The following is a 21,864-nucleotide window of genomic DNA, read 5'->3' as shown; positions in this document are numbered from 1 at the left end:
AGAGAAAGTTTTTGTGTCTCCCTCGACCGGACCTCGACCGGTTCCCCAACCGGTTGAGCCGGTTGGCCATAGCCTCGACCGGATGAGCCTTTTGGTCCTGAAAACCTATCCTTTTTTATTTCTTTCTTTTCCAATACTTAGGCAAGGTCTTTAGGAGAGTTAATATGTCAATTTTGAGTCAATTTGCCTAAGGTATATTTGATAAAACTCGGGTTTTAAAGAAAATCAAGTTTTAAAGAATAAACCGAGTTTTCTAAGATGCATGAAAATGTATGAACATCCTAAGTGCACTCATGCTATCATCTTACATTCATTTCCTATGATCACAAGTCTTCCAAATGGTCTTTATCCCGTATTCGTTTGGTCCTTGAGATTATACCTGAGATTCTTAACAATTTAAAGCAATTAGTCACTTAACCACGGTTTGTTATCATCAAAACCTGATTAGGAGAACCCTTGGGCTAACACATAGGTATCCTTTATGGGAGAGACTATATCCAATAAATGTGCATTGAGTTGACTGATATTCTAGTTTATGGTTTTTGTAAGGTCGGAGATACGGATAGCAAGCACAGCCAAAGGTCTTTAAGAATAAAAAATCAGGTGATGATTTAAACAAGAGTTCATAGGGAGTCTTACAATGGAGAACTGGAGTTGGTAGTCTATTGAGAAGGTAAGTTGCTGTAGAGAAGGCATGCCACCAGAAAGTAAATGGCAATTGAGACTTAGCCAACAAAGTCAATCCAATTTCTACAATGCTTCTATGCTTTCGCTCCACCTTCCCATTTTGTTGATGAACATGAGGACAAGGATGACGGAAGAGGATGCCTTTCTTCTGCAGAAGAGATTGAAGGGGACGAAACTCTCCACCCCAGTCTGTTTGTAGACACTTAAGTTTGGTGGGAAATTTTCGATCTACCAATGCTATGAACTGCAAGACAATTGATGTTGCTTGGGACTTTTGTTGCCTGGGATAAATCCAAGTATAGTTTGTAAAAGCATCTACAAATGCAATGTAATATTTGTACCCATCACATGAAGTTGTATGTGCAGGTTCCCACACATCTGAAAAAACTAGTTCAAATGGAACTTGTGTTTTATTAATAGTGGTAGGGAGTGGAAACTGTTTTGCCTTGCCTAAAGGACAAGCAGTACAAAAATTGAGTTCATTTTGGAGCTTGGATTTAATGCCCAATCTGTCAAGTACTAGAGACACAATTTTGTTGCATGGATGACCCAATCTTTGATGCCACAAGTGTCCAACACCCGTGTTGTTGTCTTCTACACACCTTGTAGACTCAATTTTATTTACTTGCAGGCTATATCCAACAGATGGAGCAACTGATTGTTTGTTGACAGTAGACGGAGTAGTAGCTAGATGAGGTAGGAACACATTTGTATCTTCAGAGAAACCTACAAACTGCCGGTTAGATGAGACCTTGGAGATATCCAGCTGATATAGGCCTTCCTTAAGGTTGCCTTGGAGTAATATCTCTCTGGACTTCTTGTCCTTAACAAAACAACAATGAGAGTCAAACTCAAGAATAACATCATTATCTTGAGTGAATTTAGCTACACTGATAAGATTTTTAGTGATCTGAGGTACATGAAGTACATTGGCAAGATGCAATGACTTGGAAGATTTACGTGAAGGAAAAGAAGTATGACCAACACTAGATATATCTAGTGTTTGTCCATTGCCCACCACAACATTACCTGTGCCAGAGTAGTGATCAAAGACATCAAGAGTATTGGAATCAGTGGTCATGTGGTGAGTAGCACCACTGTCAACAAACCATGAAGTGTTTGAATTAAGATCCGGAGCAACAATATAGGCATGAGGAGAAGTGTTTGTTGAATCAAGTTGTTGGTGTGAATTCTGAATCGGACGTGATGGTACCAGTGGCCCTATGGAATAATATTGAGGCTGATGCAGTGGAGGTGGCCGAAGTTGAGGTTGTTGTGGTTGATGAAGAGATGAAAACTGTTGATTTTGTGCATGTGGTGGAGATTGGAAGTACACATCAAAACGGTGGAAGCACTTCATAGCAGTATGTCCCATTTTTCCACACAATTGACAAACAATTCTTGAAGTTTGTGGATTACATACATTTCTAGGACGAAAATTCTTGCTGCTTGAGTCTTTGAACTGTCCATCATTAGTGTTAGAGTTTTGAACACCTCCAATTGTAATATGTGCTGCTGGTGGAACATCAATAACAGATGCTGCTGAAAGTTGCTCAAGACGAATTTCATGACTTTGTAGCAGATAATGGACCTCTTGTAGAGATATTGCCTCAGATCTAGATGTAATATTCACAACAATTGTTTCAAATTCTGGTCCTAATCCACCTAAGATGTAAAGAATTAAATCTTCATCTGGTACAGGTTTTCCAGAGGCAGAGAGCATATCTGCTATGTTTCTCATTTTCAGCACATAATCATTTATGCTTAGAGCACCTTTCTTTAATGATTGTAGCATGAACCGTAGTTGAAGAGTTCTTGCTTTTGAATTCGAGACAAAAAGTTTTTCAAGAACACTCCATACTTCGGCTGATGTTTGACAATTAACCACATGACCATACATGGCTTCAGATATGGAAGCAAGAATCCAACTCAACAAGAATTGATCTAAAATCACCCATTGATCATATTCTGGATTGGATGCAGGTTGAGATGAATTAACTGATGTTGATTGAGAGAATCTTGGAGGTTTTGGTACCTTACCAATGAGAATTTGATCCAGTCGATGTGCTCTAGCTGCTGGTAATACCTGAGGTCGCCATATTGTGTAATTGTTCCTGTCTAGCTTCACTGAGATCGGATGAAGTGTAGAAGAAATTTGTCCCGTAAGAATTGAGGAAACTTCCGACGAGTTTCTTGCCGGAGATTGGAGTCCTTGTGAGGACATCTCTGGTGCAAAGGAATCGATGTGATCAGTAACCATTTTGGACGTGTGTCAATGGAGCTCTGATACCATGTTTTGTTGAAGAGAAAATGAAGAGAACAGGGCTGAAGTAGAAAAACAGAGTATGACGAAGAGAAAACAGAGTATTGGAAATTCTGGAATTGAAATGTATTCTTGCTTTTTCACTGACTCATCTGATTGATTTACATTTGTTTTTATATCAAAACTTCTGGAGTTTAACTTTGGTTACCAACTGACTTTAGTTACTAACTGACCATAGTTACAGGTTAGCTAACTTCCTAACTGAATTTGGTTAGCTTAACATGCAAAAACAAAAATACAAAAATGTAAATATCTAAAAATTTACAAAATTCAAAATAAATATTCAAACCCAAATTCAAACTTTCAATAAATTTCATTAATTAAAAATGAGCCTAAATTAGCAAATTTAACCTAATACAAATATCTTACATGTCATAGGTCATAATATAAAATTTTCAAATTAATAGCCAAAATATAAGTTCAATTAATCAAACCTAAATTAGGCCTAAATTTATTATCTCATAATTCAAGTCTAATTTAATATGTAAACCTAAATCCACAGCCAAAATAAACTGAATTTAATATGTAAATCCACATCCAAAATATACCACAATATTATATCATATCAAAATTAAATAATTCAAATGAGTACAACTATATAAATTATCAATTAATTTAGCCCAAATTTAATAATAATAATAATAATAATAATAATAATAAATGAGTGTGATGGGAAAGTGAGAGAATGAGATAAAAGAGGAAATGTTGTTAGCCGACAATGGCTCACTCGCGACGACTAGTCGGTGGTCTTGTCGACGGCGATGATGGGTGATAGCTTTTTGAAAAACAAAAATAAAATAAAATAAAATAAAATAAAATAAAAGATAAAAAAAAAAAACAAAAAATGGAAAGAACAACATAGGGATGGAGGGACCTTAGAAATGGCTTCGGGGGTCACGCCACCCACAATGGCAACACAGACTACTGATGATGGGAAGTGGTGTGGAGAAGAAATGGGAGAGAGAAATTAATAATAATAATAATAATAATAAATGAAGTTTGGGTGGAGTCGTGGAGTGTGTAGGAGGAAGAGCAAGCAAAGAGGAAGCGAAAAAAATGGAGGAAAAGAAATGGGGCCAGTTGGTGTCTCTTCGAGTGGGTGGATGAAAAAGGTAGAATAAAATGGGGAAGAAGGGGAAAAAAATCCGGCCACCTCCTACCCAAAAATGGTAGTGGAGTGGTTGGGGAAGTTAGGAAGAGAGAGAAGAGAGGAAAGAGAAAAGAAAAAGAAAATAATAATAATAATAATAATAATAATAATAATAATAATAATAAATAACAATAAAATAAAATAATATATAAAATAATGAAAACTAATAATTAGATGGTGAGTGGATAAAAAATATAAGATGTAATCGAGATTTAAAAATTAAAAATAAAATTAGGCTCAAAATCAACGTAAAAATAAAATTATGACAAATTTTGGGGTTTACACCTATTATTAAATCATATATGGTTTTTAGTAGGATTACAACTTGATTAGGTTGATGGCTAACTCGAACACAATCCAACTTTTAACCTAAGGTACTCAATCTAATCCTAAGTTAACTTCATTTTTCTAAATTTGGGTTGAATTCATGTTGATCAAGTTAAATTCGACTTGATCGGGTTAAACTTGGGTTGATCATGTTAAACTTGGGTTAAAAATAAAATTGGAACAAATTTTGAGATCTACACCTATTATTAAATCATATATGGTTTTTAGTAGGATTACAACTTGGTTGGGTTGATGGCTAACTTGAACCCAACCCAACTTTTAACTTGAAGTATTCAATCTAATCCTAAGCTAACTTCATTTTTCTAAATTTGGGTTGAATTCATGTTGATCAAGTTAATTTTAGCTCAATCGGGTTAACTTGGGTTGATCATGTTAGACTTGATTTAATTGACATGGGTTGCATGACTCAAAGTCATCCACAGTGGTTTTTAAAAACTTATATATATATATATATATATATATATATATATATATATATATATATATATTTAAATAATAAATAAGACAAAATTTCAAAATAATAATAAAAATTTAAAAAAAAAACTCATATCTTCTTTTTAAAAAAACTATACAATATGATTATAATTTGATATTAGAAAAAAAAAACAACTATTATTATGTAAAATAATAAACATTATAATGAAATCAAATTCAAGGTATATTTAAGTTGACAAAATAATAAACATTATAAAAATATTAAATCGATTCAGGGTATTTTTAGAATTTCATTCCTAAAGATTAATATAAATATCCTCTTATATAACCTTAATTTTAACATAGTGAATATCACCTTCTCCTGTTCCAGTGTTCTTCTTTCTTGTTTTTCTATTTTTTCATCGTTAATCTTCCACAGAGTCCAACAAAGTTCAAGTGTGACTTGAAGTGGTTGAAATGAACTCAACCTAAATTGGGTAAAGGTGTAAAAACTTATCCCAATCTTAACTTAAGTATTAAAAATATTTAGTGAAAGCAATTAAACATCGGGTTGAATTTGAGTATTATCATGCAAAACTATTTTCCAAAAAAATTCTTGAATGTTTTTTTAAGGTTAGAAACTACAACCATTTCCAACCAAACAGACCTTAAAAATCTCTAACAGGTAGCAAATTATTTATTTATTATACTCATTTTAAATCTTTAATTAAAATAGGGGAAATAATAAAACAAAGATTAATAAAGGGTTCAATTTTGGATAAAACTCTCAAAATAATGTTAATAATGAATATTAAAAAAATAAAATTTATAAAAATAAAGCCTAGTCAAGCAATAAATATAATAGCCAAAAAGTTATTTATATTAAGGTTGTAGTTTATAAATGTGGTTTCTAAAATTGAAGTCATAGTTTCCAAATTTATATTGAAGCAACAATTTATAGATGTAGTGCAATATCCCCAATGATACATTTTTAAGTGTTCATTTGATGCAAAATGAATAATACCTGCATGTTTGAAAGCAAATTAATACAAATGATATCACAATCAATTCTAAATTCTCCCTTATTTATTTGTCTAACTTTACAAGGAATATTCATAATCTCGAAAATGTTATATTTATATAAGGGCGATTATAACGTCTGGCTTCAAACAAAAGAACATCAAATATACTTAAACGTAGTAAAAAGAAAAAAAAAATCATTTGATATATAAATTTTATGTTCCATTTTAGAACTAAACTAAAAATAACTTCTATATAAAATATGAAAATTAGTAGTAACTTTTATATAGAAGATGAAAGTTTTAACACGCTCAAATTAAAAATGTAATAGTTTTATAAGTTGATTAAAAAAAATTAAAGTACTAAAAAATCTTTTATTACCTCAAATTTTAAAAAATTAAATTAAATTTTAAAATCAAGACAAAGTCATGCTTTTTAAAATTATTTAACCTTTATATAAATAATATAATTAATTAATTTTTAAAAATATATAAAAATAATTTATTATTATTATTTTTTTCTCTCACTCCGTTTCAAGAAAAGAAGGATGTGTTGTCCATTCACAATTATTCACAAGTGAGTTGGGACTCGTCTAAATTCTATAAATTCAAATTCCACCTTCATCAAAATCAGTAACTCTGGAAATAATTTGGCAACTTTGTAATCAAGACAAACTTTTACCAGCTGCAGCAAAGCCAATTTCATCTCATAATGAAGATAACCCAGAAGTCATGACATAAAATTCTGTCTGAAAATCTGGATGATCAACTGAATCCAGAGCCCCATACTCGTATAAAAGCAGTTTGCTTTCTGCAAAAGCTTTTATCAGTTCATCTCTGAGTTGTAAAATGAAGTCATTCCAGAAAATGAAGCCATTTTGACAATGGGATTGACATTTCTTCATCAAATCTTTCCATTAATGGCTCAGTTCTCGAAGGTAAAATGATTTCAAGAGATACCCTTAACGAGAAACTCAAGGATTATTCATGAAAGTTTTTGAATATTTGGACAGGTTTGCACAACAAGGCACAAGGAAACTTCCCTTTGCATGAATTTTAGACAGCTCGGAAGATTTGGTGGGGAAGAGAATTAGCCTCCACTTATTGGAGGTATGATGGCCAATTCGTCTCGGTCCTTGACAACAGTGGACTCAGGTGTGTACTCCTCGTTCAATGCCAGGACCATGCATCCACGAATCTCCTCCAATCTCGGGAATTTGGCAACAAGCTTATTTAGACAGTCATGGGCTGTGCTACCCGATGGCACCTCCATTGGCATATCAGTGAGGCCACCTGTAAGATCCCGAGCTCTTGCAAAGAACAGAAACTTAATCCCAACAGAGGAACCGTCGCTTCCCTTGTTTGTACTGTCCACCGTCTGACTCTCTTTTTCTCCTCCCTTGACTTCCATGGCAGAAAATCCTGCTCACCAAGTTGAAAGGAAGTTAAAAACCATGATAGGGTTTGAGCTTTCAGAACCACTAGGGAACTATTTTAAGTGCAGAATTTCCTAATTCTTACAATTAAAACCCCACAAATGACACAAATGCAACAATTTCATCTTTGATTGCCAGATTTAATATCAACAACAACTTGACATATATGCAGGGCTTTAACTCCTCTTCACTCTCATTTTGAGAAGGTTCGTTTTGGAAGAAGGGGACCGATTCTGATCCAAGGTCTAGTTGGTCCAGATTCTAAAGGTGAAATTCTTGCCAGGGCGATGGAGAAACTGGTGAAATTCTCATCCAGACACTAAAATTCCCCAATACCATTATGGATACTAGATGTGAATCTCTAAGCTTGTTACAATCTCTCTGGAAAGACTGAACCTGGATTCCTATTTAAGAAAAGCATACTTGATAAATTTCTTTTCCTCACCAGCCAAGATCAAAATGTTTCCTCACATATTTTGGCAATCTATTCAAGGACACAAAAAATTATCCCTAATTAATCCGATTTCCGCGAAACAACAAAACATCAACCTGCAAATCTAGTCAATTGCTACACAACAAATTTCTCAAACGGCTCTTCAATATTTCACCTATTAGTGTGTTCAATGACAAGAAATGAGCTAAAATGAAAGGTACCCATATCATATATGTCCGGAAAAACTAGATTGAAAGTCCTAAACAATCCAAATAACAGAGATAATGAATTGATAAGACACACAAAATGAGAGAATTTATGGGTAGAATTCTAAACCACTGTCCAGTCAAAAGCTGATAACAGTACAATCATCAATCCAACATAATAGAAAAGTATCATCTGAAAATCAAATCACAGTGTATTCAGTATAATATCATTCCATCACTCGATAACCCCCTATTGAGTTTCAGCACCACCGCCATCAAACAGTTGGCGGGCATCACCCGATCACAATTCTCAGTTATTTCTCATATGACTACTTCTATGCATCATCAAACACTCAGGAGAACTCCAACCATGACCGAAAGTCAAGAAAATCACAAGCTTTAATCCAAAAAAATAATCAAAACCTAAGGTTTAATTCAAACGAAATCCAAAAACCCAATTCAAATAACCAAAGAAATGGATTGAAATTCAACCAACCTTCAACTTCCAGATGAAAATAGAATTAGAATCTCTTTTTATCTGCAGAAATTTGGAAGGATTAGGGTTAGTTTAGTTAGGGTTTTCAACCAAAAATATCCAATCAGAGATTCAGAAGAGATGAGGCATGTGAAAATTGTGATTTAATTTTGGGCGGTCAAATCCCAAGGATATGTGTTTGGATCCCACCAATCAAATCGCCTTATCCCAAAGAAATTTCCATGCTTGAAAAGGTGACCCTGTGTCTCTCCAAACATACCGAAACCCAATTATTTTCCGCATTGATGCTAAGCCAAATTCTTAGAAGTTAGGACCTGTTTGGCGACAAAAACGACACCTATGTTGAAAAGTATAGGCCTGTTTGTTTAGTGTTTTCAAGAACTGTTTTCTGTTCTTGAAAACAAAAAACACCAAAAACTTGTTTGGTTGAAAGAGTCATTTTTGTTTTTGTTGTTCCCCGTGTTCTCAAAATGGCACTATTTAGAGAACAACAAGGGCCTGTTTGGTTGCTGTTTTTAAAAACTGTTCTGGAAAACAGTTTTTGAGAACAGTTTTTAAGAACAGTTTTTAGTGTTTTTAGAAAAAAAATTGTGTTTGGGAACTGAATTTTGAAAAACAGTTTTTGTTCTCAAAAACAAAAAAAACATGTTTGGCTTAGTTAATAAAAAAACATGTTTGAAAGATGTTTTTTTTTCTTTTTCAATTAATAAAATATTTTCTTCAAGTAACTTTATATTATAAATTTATAAATATTTTTAAATACACATTTCATTTAAATTTAAAAAATTATTTAATTTTAAATTTTTTATATAAGTTGATAAATTATTAAAAATAAAATAAAATATGATGTATGTATTTCACATGGGTCTTTTGTCCATCCTACTTTTACAATTATAAATTAAATTTATAAGCAATATTTAATCATTAGAAATTAAAACAAACATCACATAACACTAATGAGAACTAGTTAAGTTAACAAATATATATAAATTCTAACAAAACACTAAAGTGTTGACAAATATTAAAAATTAAAAATAAGACAAGTCATGGATTGACATTAATATAATTTGCCCACATCACTTCAGCAATTTGATCTCTACAAGCTGCCATAGCTGCTGCACTCTCATCTGATAAATCAATTGAATGGTTTCTGCTACTTGTGCTCTCTTCTTCACCTTCGATTGAAAGGTCTTCTACCTCATATTCTCTAAACAATTGATCATTTCAAGTTGATAGACGAATCCAATTATGAAGGGTACAACATGCAACAACAATTGATGGTTGCCTACTTGGCTTATAACAAGGCATCATCCTTAATATTGGAAATCGGGTCTTTAAAACACCAAAACATCTTTCAATAATATTTCGAAGAGATGAATGTCTATAATTAAAAAGTTCTTTATACCTGATAGGTTGATTATGTCTACCCCGATATTCTTGTAAATGATATCGCTCACCTCGATATGGTGGCAAAAATCCAGATATACAAGGATAACCAGAATCAACTACATAATATTTTCCTTCACTTGGCCAAGGAAAATTGACTTCTGGTCTAGTCAATGCATCTAAAAAGACACGTGCATCGTTTGCTGTTCCTTCCCAACCAGCATAAACAAATGTAAACATCATGTCAAAATTACATGCACACATAACATTTTGTGTTATAACTGTTTTTCTACCTCTAAAACTGGTTTGTCTATCAGCTGGGACCCATGCACTAATATGAGTGCCATCAATTGCACCAATACAGTCCTACAACAACAAACATTTATTATTATTAAGGAAATAAATTAAATAATCGTCATGAAATTCACATTTATAAATATTTTTTTATAAACTCTTACCTTAAACCATGGAAAATATTTAGGATTACTAGCAACATATGAAGACACCTCATTGGTCATATTGTTAGGACATATGAGAATTTTTCCAAGTCGACATAATGCACGTCTAACTTCTTTAAAGTGTCGAGCGACAGTCTCTGTGGAGTGTTGAAAACGGTCTGCTACAACCCTCATTCTCACATTATGTCCTACGATTAGTAAGAACATAGCCACTGCCTCTTCAACTGTGACAAATCGTGTATCCTGTAAGTTTTCATGTCTCTTAAGATGATCACAAAGGTTCATAAATGTTTCTTTATCCATCCGAAATAGTTCATAGCATGTCTGAGGATGACCTTCTATCATATCTCTTACAAATTGTGCACCACTTAACATTGATGTCCTTTGAGATGTCTTGCATAAAAATATTTCCTCATACTCATTCATAATGTGAGCAATAAAAATTTCATCTAAATCATCACCCTCTTCAGAAGATGAAGTTGAGTCATATAGTTCACCACTGCTTGTGTTATTATCATCCATTGGTTACTACATAAAACAAATGAACTCACAATATAAAATAGCACGAAATGAATATTAAAGTAGTTATAATATAAGTTTCATAACCATAAATAACATCCATACAATGACAAACTAAAGAGCATGGTAAAAGATTCTAACCAAAAGATAAATAGTACATATTACAATGTCATCATAATAGTTATGCATCCAAACATTCACATTTAAAGTCTATCAAGCCATGCCATTTTCCTCTCATCAGACATATTCATAAATATCTCTCTCCACTCCGGCACTGTGAATTTCTCAACAGCTTTTAAATATTTGTCATTATCTAACAGTTCAATGGTTTGTAAGGCTGCCATGCACCTTGTTATGCTAAAATCAGTGGTACCTCCACTAGTAGCTTCACTACTAGTTCCACTCTTATATCTGTCCACTCTAGCCAATAATGCCTCAGTTCTAGCTCGAGATGTTTCTGTTCTAGCCTTTGATGCCTCAACCCAAGCTTTCAAAGCATCTCCCATTTGACTTAATCTGGATTCTTTCTTACCTTTACGCTCTAATAGAGAATCAGTTACACGCTTTCCAGAACGGGTGGTCACTCCTCCTGCCATTTCTGGTTGTGGAGGATCATCAGGGATCTCAGTATCTACATCCACATGCACTCCACCATGTTCCAAATTGTCATCCATCTCATCTTCATCATCAGTGTTTGGTGGATCTTGGGTGGAAGAGTAGTGGAGGGCACCGGTTGCTGTTGATGGATTAAAGATCAATCCCAACAAGTTGTAGTTTGGGCATCCCTTTGAGCGGAATCTTTTTGCATTTGGGTGTGCCTAATAGAAGGAAAAAAAAATTCACTCTTAGTGTTTACCAAATATTTAAATTAAAAAGTAATTGGTTTAAAAGTTATTTTTACCCGAATGTAATTTTGCCAGGTTTCCTCTAGAGCATGCACTGTGTTAGTTTCAGCATCCCAACCAAATCCAGTATGCTTTAAAAGATCAGAGAACTCACGGTGCATTGCACGTAGTCTATTAAACTTTTGTTTAAGCTGCTTCAAGTTGAAATTTCTTTTCCCTTGACTATTGACCTCAAGTAAGATCCTTCTCCATGTGTTGGTACTAAATGTACCACTATCCATGTTACCTTTATTAACTTCATTTACCATGACGTCAATAAAGATTTTCTCTATATTACCTCTCCATGTTCCTGCATCCTCAACATCTGTTATCTCAGTTGTCATCTGTACAATCCCATCACAAATAAGAACTCTATGAGGAGACAGCTTTTAAAACCACCAATAGAACTTAAGGCTATGTTTAAATGAGAATTAAGATTGTTGACGTATAGTGTAGTGTATAAAAATATGAAAGAAAAATAAATAAAAATAAAAATAGATTTGATATTAATTAGATTTTAAAGACTTTTTTTTTTTAGTTTTTATAAAATTTGAAACAAAAATTGGGGGAAAAAAATGAAAGAAAAGTAAGTTTGATTAATTTTATATTTGATTAATTTTAAAATTAAAATATTTTTTTATATTTTTTTAAAATAAATCAAACATGATAAAATCATTTTTATTATTTTTTATTGATTTAATATTTAATTTTATTAAAAATTATAGTATATTCTATTAAGATGAGATAAAAAAAATTTAAAAAGAATTAATTTAATATTTATAACTAATCTAAATAAAATAAATAAGACATCAAAATAATTTAATATTTTAAAAAGTTTGATTTCAATAATTTTGATTTCAATAATGTTAAAAAATTAATTTTTTAATGTTTGATTTACTACAAAAATATACAATTAAAATTAATTAAAATTTATATATTTTAAATTATATAATCATATGAAAAAATAAAAATAAGTTTGAAGTAGTATATAGAAAATAATTTAATAATTTTGATTTTATTTTTAAATTAGTAATTTATAGAAAATAATTAGTAATTTATTATTAACTTAAAATTATTTTAAATTAATTAAGATGTCATTTTGTATCTTTTTACTCTAGGTAAAAATTTAAGTCAATTTTTTATTTTTAAATAATAATATTAATATTTCAAACAATTTCATTAAATATGAAATAATATTCTATATAGAATAAAATATGACTCCTATGATAAATAATGTTTTTTATTTTTATATTAAATGTTTTTTTAAGTCATAAGTATTTTTAATAAAATTACTGAAATAGGCATGAAAAAAAAACTTTTATTAAGATTAAAAAGGAGCTTTGAAGTTATTAATTTACTTGATTAGGGTTAATTTGTTTAATGAAAATTAATTAATAAATAATTTTGTAATTATGTGAAAGTAATTTAAAGAATATTTAAAGTTAGCATGATTGAATAAATGGTTAACAAAAATTGTAGAAAAGTAGCAGAGAATCCAAAACTTTAGGGAATAAAAAAAAAAAATCAAAAGCAACCTATTATATTTAACCCCCAACTCTTAAGGTCTGTTTGTTTAGTGCAGCATCCATACAGGCCCTTAGCTAGAAAGGGAGCAAACTCGGTTTCTGGAGGGGATTCCTTTAGCTTGGGCAGCAAGTTGGAGGGGGGAGAGAGAGCGTATTGAGAGGAAGGTGATTTTTTTACAGCAACCTATTATATTTTCCTGCACTTCTCTTTACATTGCTTTTTCTATTTCTGCGGATGAACTCAAGGGTGTGTTTGGATTTGAAGAGGAAAGGTGAGTCTGGATGAGAGAGAGGAAGAGCAGATCTACAGAGAGAAAAGGTTCTTGGTGATTCAACACCTCATCCTCTTCTGATTCTCTTTATTTTTTCCATTTTCCTTGAGGTATTTCACCCGTCAAGACTCAAGCTTGGATTTTCCCGTTTGATTTCCATGTCTTTAAGTAAGGTTTTTGTTTTTTTTTAACAGAACAACTCAACAAAAATCAAAACGGGAAAAAATCAGGAATTTTTGGGCTTATTTTCATTCTCGTTTCCTAGTTTTCTCAGCATCCAAACAGGAAAATATAAACGAAAAAAAAAAACTAACAGGTGATCAAAAAAATCTCAGATCTCATTCTATTTTCATTCTCGTTTCCTAGTTTTCTCAGCATCCAAATAGGAATATATAAACGGGAAAAAAAGAAACTAACAGCAGGTGATAAAAAAAAAATTCGAATAACATAACTGATATCTCTTTATCAGATCTAACATTTCCCTCAACAAATATTGCCAAAAAAAACCTATTTTATTAGATCTATAAAAAATAATTTCAACATCTGTGGAAATTACCTTTGTTTCTTGCTGGAGATGTCGCGACTGTGCTGGAGAAGAGGCGCCGCGACTGTGCTGGAGAGAGATGAGAACGGGAAGAAAAAGAAAAACACGGAGAACAGATGTGTTTTTTGTTCTTTAATTTTGTTCTATAAACAGTACAAAAACGGGGAAAACAACATTTTGGGGCCTGTTTGTTTAGTGTTTTCAAGAACTGTTTTCTGTTCTTGAAAACAAAAAACACCAAAAACTTGTTTGGTTGAAAGAGTCATTTTTGTTTTTGTTGTTCCCCGTGTTCTCAAAATGGCACTATTTAGAGAACAACAAAATGTTGTTTTCCCCGTTTTTGTACTGTTTATAGAACAAAATTAAAGAACAAAAAACACATCTGTTCTCCGTGTTTTTCTTTTTCTTCCCTTTCTCATCTCTCTCCAGCACAGTCGCGGCACCTCTTCTCCAGCACAGTCGCGACATCTCCAGCAAGAAACAAAGGTAATTTCCACAGATGTTGAAGTTATTTTTTATAGATCTAATAAAATAGGTTTTTTTTGGCAATATTTGTTGAGGGAAATGTTAGATCTGATAAAGAGATATCAGTTATGTTATTCGAATTTTTTTTTTATCACCTGCTGTTAGTTTCTTTTTTTCCCGTTTATATATTCCTATTTGGATGCTGAGAAAACTAGGAAACGAGAATGAAAATAGAATGAGATCTGAGATTTTTTTGATCACCTGTTAGTTTTTTTTTTTCGTTTATATTTTCCTGTTTGGATGCTGAGAAAACTAGGAAACGAGAATGAAAATAAGCCCAAAAATTCCTGATTTTTTCCCGTTTTGATTTTTGTTGAGTTGTTCTGTTAAAAAAAAACAAAAACCTTACTTAAAGACATGGAAATCAAACGGGAAAATCCAAGCTTGAGTCTTGACGGGTGAAATACCTCAAGGAAAATGGAAAAAATAAAGAGAATCAGAAGAGGATGAGGTGTTGAATCACCAAGAACCTTTTCTCTCTGTAGATCTGCTCTTCCTCTCTCTCATCCAGACTCACCTTTCCTCTTCAAATCCAAACACACCCTTGAGTTCATCCGCAGAAATAGAAAAAGCAATGTAAAGAGAAGTGCAGGAAAATATAATAGGTTGCTGTAAAAAAATCACCTTCCTCTCAATACGCTCTCTCTCCCCCCTCCAACTTGCTGCCCAAGCTAAAGGAATCCCCTCCAGAAACCGAGTTTGCTCCCTTTCTAGCTAAGGGCCTGTATGGATGCTGCACTAAACAAACAGACCTTAAGAGTTGGGGGTTAAATATAATAGGTTGCTTTTGATTTTTTTTTTTTATTCCCTAAAGTTTTGGATTCTCTGCTACTTTTCTACAATTTTTGTTAACCATTTATTCAATCATGCTAACTTTAAATATTCTTTAAATTACTTTCACATAATTACAAAATTATTTATTAATTAATTTTCATTAAACAAATTAACCCTAATCAAGTAAATTAATAACTTCAAAGCTCCTTTTTAATCTTAATAAAAGTTTTTTTTTCATGCCTATTTCAGTAATTTTATTAAAAATACTTATGACTTAAAAAAACATTTAATATAAAAATAAAAAACATTATTTATCATAGGAGTCATATTTTATTCTATATAGAATATTATTTCATATTTAAAGAAATTGTTTGAAATATTAATATTATTATTTAAAAATAAAAAATTGACTTAAATTTTTACCTAGAGTAAAAAGATACAAAATGACATCTTAATTAATTTAAAATAATTTTAAGTTAATAATAAATTACTAATTATTTTCTATAAATTACTAATTTAAAAATAAAATCAAAATTATTAAATTATTTTCTATATACTACTTCAAACTTATTTTTATTTTTTCATATGATTATATAATTTAAAATATATAAATTTTAATTAATTTTAATTGTATATTTTTGTAGTAAATCAAACATTAAAAAATTAATTTTTTAACATTATTGAAATCAAAATTATTGAAATCAAACTTTTTAAAATATTAAATTATTTTGATGTCTTATTTATTTTATTTAGATTAGTTATAAATATTAAATTAATTCTTTTTAAATTTTTTTTATCTCATCTTAATAGAATATACTATAATTTTTAATAAAATTAAATATTAAATCAATAAAAAATAATAAAAATGATTTTATCATGTTTGATTTATTTTAAAAAAATATAAAAAAATATTTTAATTTTAAAATTAATCAAATATAAAATTAATCAAACTTACTTTTCTTTCATTTTTTTCCCCCAATTTTTGTTTCAAATTTTATAAAAACTAAAAAAAAAAAGTCTTTAAAATCTAATTAATATCAAATCTATTTTTATTTTTATTTATTTTTCTTTCATATTTTTATACACTACACTATACGTCAACAATCTTAATTCTCATTTAAACATAGCCTTAAGTTCTATTGGTGGTTTTAAAAGCTGTCTCCTCATAGAGTTCTTATTTGTGATGGGATTGTACAGATGACAACTGAGATAACAGATGTTGAGGATGCAGGAACATGGAGAGGTAATATAGAGAAAATCTTTATTGACGTCATGGTAAATGAAGTTAATAAAGGTAACATGGATAGTGGTACATTTAGTACCAACACATGGAGAAGGATCTTACTTGAGGTCAATAGTCAAGGGAAAAGAAATTTCAACTTGAAGCAGCTTAAACAAAAGTTTAATAGACTACGTGCAATGCACCGTGAGTTCTCTGATCTTTTAAAGCATACTGGATTTGGTTGGGATGCTGAAACTAACACAGTGCATGCTCTAGAGGAAACCTGGCAAAATTACATTCGGGTAAAAATAACTTTTAAACCAATTACTTTTTAATTTAAATATTTGGTAAACACTAAGAGTGAATTTTTTTTTTCCTTCTATTAGGCACACCCAAATGCAAAAAGATTCCGCTCAAAGGGATGCCCAAACTACAACTTGTTGGGATTGATCTTTAATCCATCAACAGCAACCGGTGCCCTCCACTACTCTTCCACCCAAGATCCACCAAACACTGATGATGAAGATGAGATGGATGACAATTTGGAACATGGTGGAGTGCATGTGGATGTAGATACTGAGATCCCTGATGATCCTCCACAACCAGAAATGGCAGGAGGAGTGACCACCCGTTCTGGAAAGCGTGTAACTGATTCTCTATTAGAGCGTAAAGGTAAGAAAGAATCCAGATTAAGTCAAATGGGAGATGCTTTGAAAGCTTGGGTTGAGGCATCAAAGGCTAGAACAGAAACATCTCGAGCTAGAACTGAGGCATTATTGGCTAGAGTGGACAGATATAAGAGTGGAACTAGTAGTGAAGCTACTAGTGGAGGTACCACTGATTTTAGCATAACAAGGTGCATGGCAGCCTTACAAACCATTGAACTGTTAGATAATGACAAATATTTAAAAGCTGTTGAGAAATTCACAGTGCCGGAGTGGAGAGAGATATTTATGAATATGTCTGATGAGAGGAAAATGGCATGGCTTGATAGACTTTAAATGTGAATGTTTGGATGCATAACTATTATGATGACATTGTAATATGTACTATTTATCTTTTGGTTAGAATCTTTTACCATGCTCTTTAGTTTGTCATTGTATGGATGTTATTTATGGTTATGAAACTTATATTATAACTACTTTAATATTCATTTCGTGCTATTTTATATTGTGAGTTCATTTGTTTTATGTAGTAACCAATGGATGATAATAACACAAGCAGTGGTGAACTATATGACTCAACTTCATCTTCTGAAGAGGGTGATGATTTAGATGAAATTTTTATTGCTCACATTATGAATGAGTATGAGGAAATATTTTTATGCAAGACACCTCAAAGGACATCAATGTTAAGTGGTGCACAATTTGTAAGAGATATGATAGAAGGTCATCCTTAGACATGCTATGAACTATTTCGGATGGATAAAGAAACATTTATGAACCTTTGTGATCATCTTAAGAGACATGAAAACTTACAGGATACACGATTTGTCACAGTTGAAGAGGCAGTGGCTATGTTCTTACTAATCGTAGGACATAATGTGAGAATGAGGGTTGTAGCAGACCGTTTTCAACACTCCACAGAGACTGTCGCTCGACACTTTAAAGAAGTTAGACGTGCATTATGTCGACTTGGAAAAATTCTCATATGTCCTAACAATATGACCAATGAGGTGTCTTCATATGTTGCTAGTAATCCTAAATATTTTCCATGGTTTAAGGTAAGAGTTTATAAAAAAATATTTATAAATGTGAATTTCATGACGATTATTTAATTTATTTCCTTAATAATAATAAATGTTTGTTGTTGTAGGACTGTATTGGTGCAATTGATGGCACTCATATTAGTGCATGGGTCCCAGCTGATAGACAAACCAGTTTTAGAGGTAGAAAAACAGTTATAACACAAAATGTTATGTGTGCATGTAATTTTGACATGATGTTTACATTTGTTTATGCTGGTTGGGAAGGAACAGCAAACGATGCACGTGTCTTTTTAGATGCATTGACTAGACCAGAAGTCAATTTTCCTTGGCCAAGTGAAGGAAAATATTATGTAGTTGATTCTGGTTATCCTTGTATATCTGGATTTTTGCCACCATATCGAGGTGAGCGATATCATTTACAAGAATATCGGGGTAGACATAATCAACCTATCAGGTATAAAGAACTTTTTAATTATAGACATTCATCTCTTCGAAATATTATTGAAAGATGTTTTGGTGTTTTAAAGACCCGATTTCCAATATTAAGGATGATGCCTTGTTATAAGCCAAGTAGGCAACCATCAATTGTTGTTGCATGTTGTACCCTTCATAATTGGATTCGTCTATCAACTTGAAATGATCAATTGTTTAGAGAATATGAGGTAGAAGACCTTTCAATCGAAGGTGAAGAAGAGAGCACAAGTAGCAGAAACCATTCAATTGATTTATCAGATGAGAGTGCAGCAGCTATGGCAGCTTGTAGAGATCAAATTGCTGAAGTGATGTGGGCAAATTATATTAATGTCAATCCATGACTTGTCTTATTTTTAATTTTTAATATTTGTCAACACTTTAGTGTTTTGTTAGAATTTATATATATTTGTTAACTTAACTAGTTCTCATTAGTGTTATGTGATGTTTGTTTTAATTTCTAATGATTAAATATTGCTTATAAATTTAATTTATAATTGTAAAAGTAGGATGGACAAAAGACCCATGTGAAATACATACATCATATTTTATTTTATTTTTAATAATTTATCAACTTATATAAAAAATTTAAAATTAAATAATTTTTTAAATTTAAATGAAATGTGTATTTAAAAATATTTATAAATTTATAATATAAAGTTACTTGAAGAAAATATTTTATTAATTGAAAAAGAAAAAAAAACATCTTTCAAACATGTTTTTTTATTAACTAAGCCAAACATGTTTTTTTTGTTTTTGAGAACAAAAACTGTTTTTCAAAATTCAGTTCCCAAACACAATTTTTTTTCTAAAAACACTAAAAACTGTTCTTAAAAACTGTTCTCAAAAACTGTTTTCCAGAACAGTTTTTAAAAACAGCAACCAAACAGGCCCTTGTTGTTCTCTAAATAGTGCCATTTTGAGAACACGGGGAACAACAAAAACAAAAATGACTCTTTCAACCAAACAAGTTTTTGGTGTTTTTTGTTTTCAAGAACAGAAAACAGTTCTTGAAAACACTAAACAAACAGGCCTATACTTTTCAACATAGGTGTCGTTTTTGTCGCCAAACAGGTCCTAACTTCTAAGAATTTGGCTTAGCATCAATGCGGAAAATAATTGGGTTTCGGTATGTTTGGAGAGACACAGGGTCACCTTTTCAAGCATGGAAATTTCTTTGGGATAAGGCGATTTGATTGGTGGGATCCAAACACATATCCTTGGGATTTGACCGCCCAAAATTAAATCACAATTTTCACATGCCTCATCTCTTCTGAATCTCTGATTGGATATTTTTGGTTGAAAACCCTAACTAAACTAACCCTAATCCTTCCAAATTTCTGCAGATAAAAAGAGATTCTAATTCTATTTTCATCTGGAAGTTGAAGGTTGGTTGAATTTCAATCCATTTCTTTGGTTATTTGAATTGGGTTTTTGGATTTCGTTTGAATTAAACCTTAGGTTTTGATTATTTTTTTGGATTAAAGCTTGTGATTTTCTTGACTTTCGGTCATGGTTGGAGTTCTCCTGAGTGTTTGATGATGCATAGAAGTAGTCATATGAGAAATAACTGAGAATTGTGATCGGGTGATGCCCGCCAACTGTTTGATGGCGGTGGTGCTGAAACTCAATAGGGGGTTATCGAGTGATGGAATGATATTATACTGAATACACTGTGATTTGATTTTCAGATGATACTTTTCTATTATGTTGGATTGATGATTGTACTGTTATCAGCTTTTGACTGGACAGTGGTTTAGAATTCTACCCATAAATTCTCTCATTTTGTGTGTCTTATCAATTCATTATCTCTGTTATTTGGATTGTTTAGGACTTTCAATCTAGTTTTTCCGGACATATATGATATGGGTACCTTTCATTTTAGCTCATTTCTTGTCATTGAACACACTAATAGGTGAAATATTGAAGAGCCGTTTGAGAAATTTGTTGTGTAGCAATTGACTAGATTTGCAGGTTGATGTTTTGTTGTTTCGCGGAAATCGGATTAATTAGGGATAATTTTTTGTGTCCTTGAATAGATTGCCAAAATATGTGAGGAAACATTTTGATCTTGGCTGGTGAGGAAAAGAAATTTATCAAGTATGCTTTTCTTAAATAGGAATCCAGGTTCAGTCTTTCCAGAGAGATTGTAACAAGCTTAGAGATTCACATCTAGTATCCATAATGGTATTGGGGAATTTTAGTGTCTGGATGAGAATTTCACCAGTTTCTCCATCGCCCTGGCAAGAATTTCACCTTTAGAATCTGGACCAACTAGACCTTGGATCAGAATCGGTCCCCTTCTTCCAAAACGAACCTTCTCAAAATGAGAGTGAAGAGGAGTTAAAGCCCTGCATATATGTCAAGTTGTTGTTGATATTAAATCTGGCAATCAAAGATGAAATTGTTGCATTTGTGTCATTTGTGGGGTTTTAATTGTAAGAATTAGGAAATTCTGCACTTAAAATAGTTCCCTAGTGGTTCTGAAAGCTCAAACCCTATCATGGTTTTTAACTTCCTTTCAACTTGGTGAGCAGGATTTTCTGCCATGGAAGTCAAGGGAGGAGAAAAAGAGAGTCAGACGGTGGACAGTACAAACAAGGGAAGCGACGGTTCCTCTGTTGGGATTAAGTTTCTGTTCTTTGCAAGAGCTCGGGATCTTACAGGTGGCCTCACTGATATGCCAATGGAGGTGCCATCGGGTAGCACAGCCCATGACTGTCTAAATAAGCTTGTTGCCAAATTCCCGAGATTGGAGGAGATTCGTGGATGCATGGTCCTGGCATTGAACGAGGAGTACACACCTGAGTCCACTGTTGTCAAGGACCGAGACGAATTGGCCATCATACCTCCAATAAGTGGAGGCTAATTCTCTTCCCCACCAAATCTTCCGAGCTGTCTAAAATTCATGCAAAGGGAAGTTTCCTTGTGCCTTGTTGTGCAAACCTGTCCAAATATTCAAAAACTTTCATGAATAATCCTTGAGTTTCTCGTTAAGGGTATCTCTTGAAATCATTTTACCTTCGAGAACTGAGCCATTAATGGAAAGATTTGATGAAGAAA

At 32.1% G+C, this 21,864-nt stretch overlaps 2 protein-coding genes, 1 long non-coding RNA gene and 1 other non-coding gene across 4 annotated transcripts; 2 read left to right on the top strand and 2 right to left on the bottom strand.

Moving 5' to 3' along the window:
- Window positions 1-6,903: 6,903 nt before the first annotated feature.
- LOC132253217 (uncharacterized) lies at window positions 6,904-8,990 on the bottom strand. The gene is made up of 2 exons (XR_009465033.1): window positions 8,513-8,990; window positions 6,904-7,363 (listed from the first exon to the last, which is right to left on the bottom strand). It is a non-coding gene; the product is annotated as an uncharacterized LOC132253217 (long non-coding RNA).
- Window positions 8,991-10,932: 1,942 nt separating this feature from the next.
- On the bottom strand, window positions 10,933-14,275 carry LOC132253261 (L10-interacting MYB domain-containing protein-like). Its single transcript, XM_059734996.1, has 3 exons — window positions 14,114-14,275; window positions 11,777-12,103; window positions 10,933-11,693 (listed from the first exon to the last, which is right to left on the bottom strand). Exons 2-3 carry the CDS (start codon window positions 12,101-12,103, stop codon window positions 11,079-11,081), a joined length of 942 nt encoding a protein of 313 aa, XP_059590979.1. The 5' UTR covers window positions 14,114-14,275; the 3' UTR covers window positions 10,933-11,078.
- A 2,390-nt stretch (window positions 14,276-16,665) lies between these two features.
- On the top strand, window positions 16,666-17,769 carry LOC132253260 (L10-interacting MYB domain-containing protein-like). Its single transcript, XM_059734995.1, has 2 exons — window positions 16,666-16,924; window positions 17,009-17,769. Exons 1-2 carry the CDS (start codon window positions 16,673-16,675, stop codon window positions 17,621-17,623), a joined length of 867 nt encoding a protein of 288 aa, XP_059590978.1. The 5' UTR covers window positions 16,666-16,672; the 3' UTR covers window positions 17,624-17,769.
- A 1,938-nt stretch (window positions 17,770-19,707) lies between these two features.
- Window positions 19,708-21,864, top strand: LOC100246543 (uncharacterized). Its single transcript, XR_009465029.1, has 2 exons — window positions 19,708-20,189; window positions 21,339-21,864. It is a non-coding gene; the product is annotated as an uncharacterized LOC100246543 (transcript).

This window comes from Vitis vinifera, chromosome 18 (genome assembly GCF_030704535.1).
Source record: "Vitis vinifera cultivar Pinot Noir 40024 chromosome 18, ASM3070453v1".
NCBI lineage: Eukaryota > Viridiplantae > Streptophyta > Magnoliopsida > Vitales > Vitaceae > Vitis > Vitis vinifera.
This window is presented reverse-complemented; position numbering and strand designations above follow the sequence as displayed.

Coding starts and splice junctions, on each gene's coding strand:
- LOC132253260 (XM_059734995.1), top strand. CDS start 16,673: ATGGTAAATGAAGTTAATAAAGGTAACATGGATAGTGGTACATTTAGT. Junction 16,925..17,008: donor CCTGGCAAAATTACATTCGG/GTAAAAATAACT, acceptor TCCTTCTATTAG/GCACACCCAAATGCAAAAAG.
- LOC132253261 (XM_059734996.1), bottom strand. CDS start 12,103: ATGACAACTGAGATAACAGATGTTGAGGATGCAGGAACATGGAGAGGT. Junction 11,694..11,776: donor CCTGGCAAAATTACATTCGG/GTAAAAATAACT, acceptor TCCTTCTATTAG/GCACACCCAAATGCAAAAAG.